At 39.3% G+C, this 1,688-nt stretch overlaps 1 protein-coding gene across 3 annotated transcripts in view; it reads left to right on the top strand.

Annotated features, from left to right (window-relative positions):
• LOC106869186 (histone deacetylase 6) overlaps nt 1–1,688 on the top strand; it is a 36,745-nt gene that overhangs the window by 29,324 nt on the left and 5,733 nt on the right. For all 3 annotated transcript variants that reach the window (XM_052974938.1, XM_014914816.2, XM_014914815.2), the window contains exon 22: nt 64–151. In XM_052974938.1, coding sequence (XP_052830898.1) covers nt 64–151 — 88 coding nt within the window. The remainder of the gene's footprint in view (nt 1–63; nt 152–1,688) is intronic.

The raw sequence follows: 1,688 nt of genomic DNA, 5'->3' as shown, positions 1-1,688 counted from the left end.
ATATTTGGTTTGTGTAAATGATTTTATTTTGTTTAATGAGTTGAAGATGTTTGTTGTTTGCAGTGTGTTGTACCTGCCAGTATGGGTGAATACTTCGGAGATGTCGGAAATGTCAACTCCTGAATTTAGTATCAATGTTACATGTGATGAGGTAAGTTGGAAAAAAAAAAAACACAACATATACTTACATACATACATATACACAGACATACATACATACATGCACACATACATACATACACATACATATATACACGCACATACATACATGTATTACAGGTATTCCTCATTTTTGCCAGCTAAGTGGACTGGAGCAACATGAAATAAAGTGTCTTGCTCAAGGATACAACAAGCTGCTGGGAATTGAACTCACGACTTTATGATCATGAGCTGAATAGCCTAACCACTAAGCCACATTCCTTCACACACATGCACACACACACCCACAGCCACACATACACATATGTATATACATAAACAGTCATATACATAAATATATGATGATGATGATATATATATGTGTGTATGTGTGTTTACGCACACTCATACACGCACACATACACACACACATCGTCGCCACTGCTGTCAGCCGTCTTTATTACAACCACCACACCGCACCACACCACATTTCCACTACCCTGCTTCACCACCACCACCACCACTACCCACCCCCACCCACTATCATCAGCATCACTACTTTATCTGGCACTACCATCAGCGCCACTACATCTTCCACTTAACACCCCCCTCCCCACACATTTTAAAACCAAGCTACTGTTGTTGTTGCTGTTTTTATTATCATTGTTGTTATTATTATTATCATTATTATTATTATTATTATTATTATTATTATTATTATTATTATTATTATTATCAGTTCTCCATCTAAAGAAACCAGGTTACCTACTTATCCAATCTGGTCTGTATTTACATTGAAATTTCTCAGACTGCATTCTACCACTTATCTGCCAATAGAGTGTTGGGTCCTTAACACCACCTACCCCTTAATTAGAATGTTTTTGCAACCAGATTGTTCTCAATGTTAGGGTGGAGTTTCTTATTCTTGCATTTCCCCTTCCACTGCCATCTCCTCCACCTCTGTCTGTTTCTGCCTTAGATTTGGTTATACTGTCTTATCTGCTACCACCACTAAAACTTCCACCACCACTACCACCAGAAGAAGAAGAAGAGATGTCTCAGGCAGACACCAGCATGTTAGATATATCTCCCTAATTGCTTTACAAGATGCTGTTTTTATTGTATGAAGGAGATGTGAGATAAATATCTCCCTGGATAGGACATTCTTTTATTGCGTGTAGCTCTTGTCTTTGTTATTATTGCATTTGGCTCCTCAAGCCAATATTAAATGTACAGTGCTACCACTGACTACAACTAGGAATTTATCATACTGTGTATTATATATATATATATATATATATCATCATCATCATCATCATCGTTTAACGTCCGCTTTCCATGCTAGCATGGGTTGGACGATTTGACTGAGGACTGGTGAAACCGGATGGCAACACCAGGCTCCAGTCTAATTTGGCAGAGTTTCTACAGCTAGATGCCCTTCCTAACGCCAACCACTCAGAGAGTGTAGTGGGTGCTTTTACGTGTCACCCGCACGAAAACGGCCACGCCCGAAATGGTGTCTTTTATGTGCCACCCGCACAAGCCAGTCC

The sequence above is a fragment of the Octopus bimaculoides genome, chromosome 20 (assembly GCF_001194135.2).
Source record: "Octopus bimaculoides isolate UCB-OBI-ISO-001 chromosome 20, ASM119413v2, whole genome shotgun sequence".
Lineage (NCBI taxonomy): Eukaryota > Metazoa > Mollusca > Cephalopoda > Octopoda > Octopodidae > Octopus > Octopus bimaculoides.
This window is presented reverse-complemented; position numbering and strand designations above follow the sequence as displayed.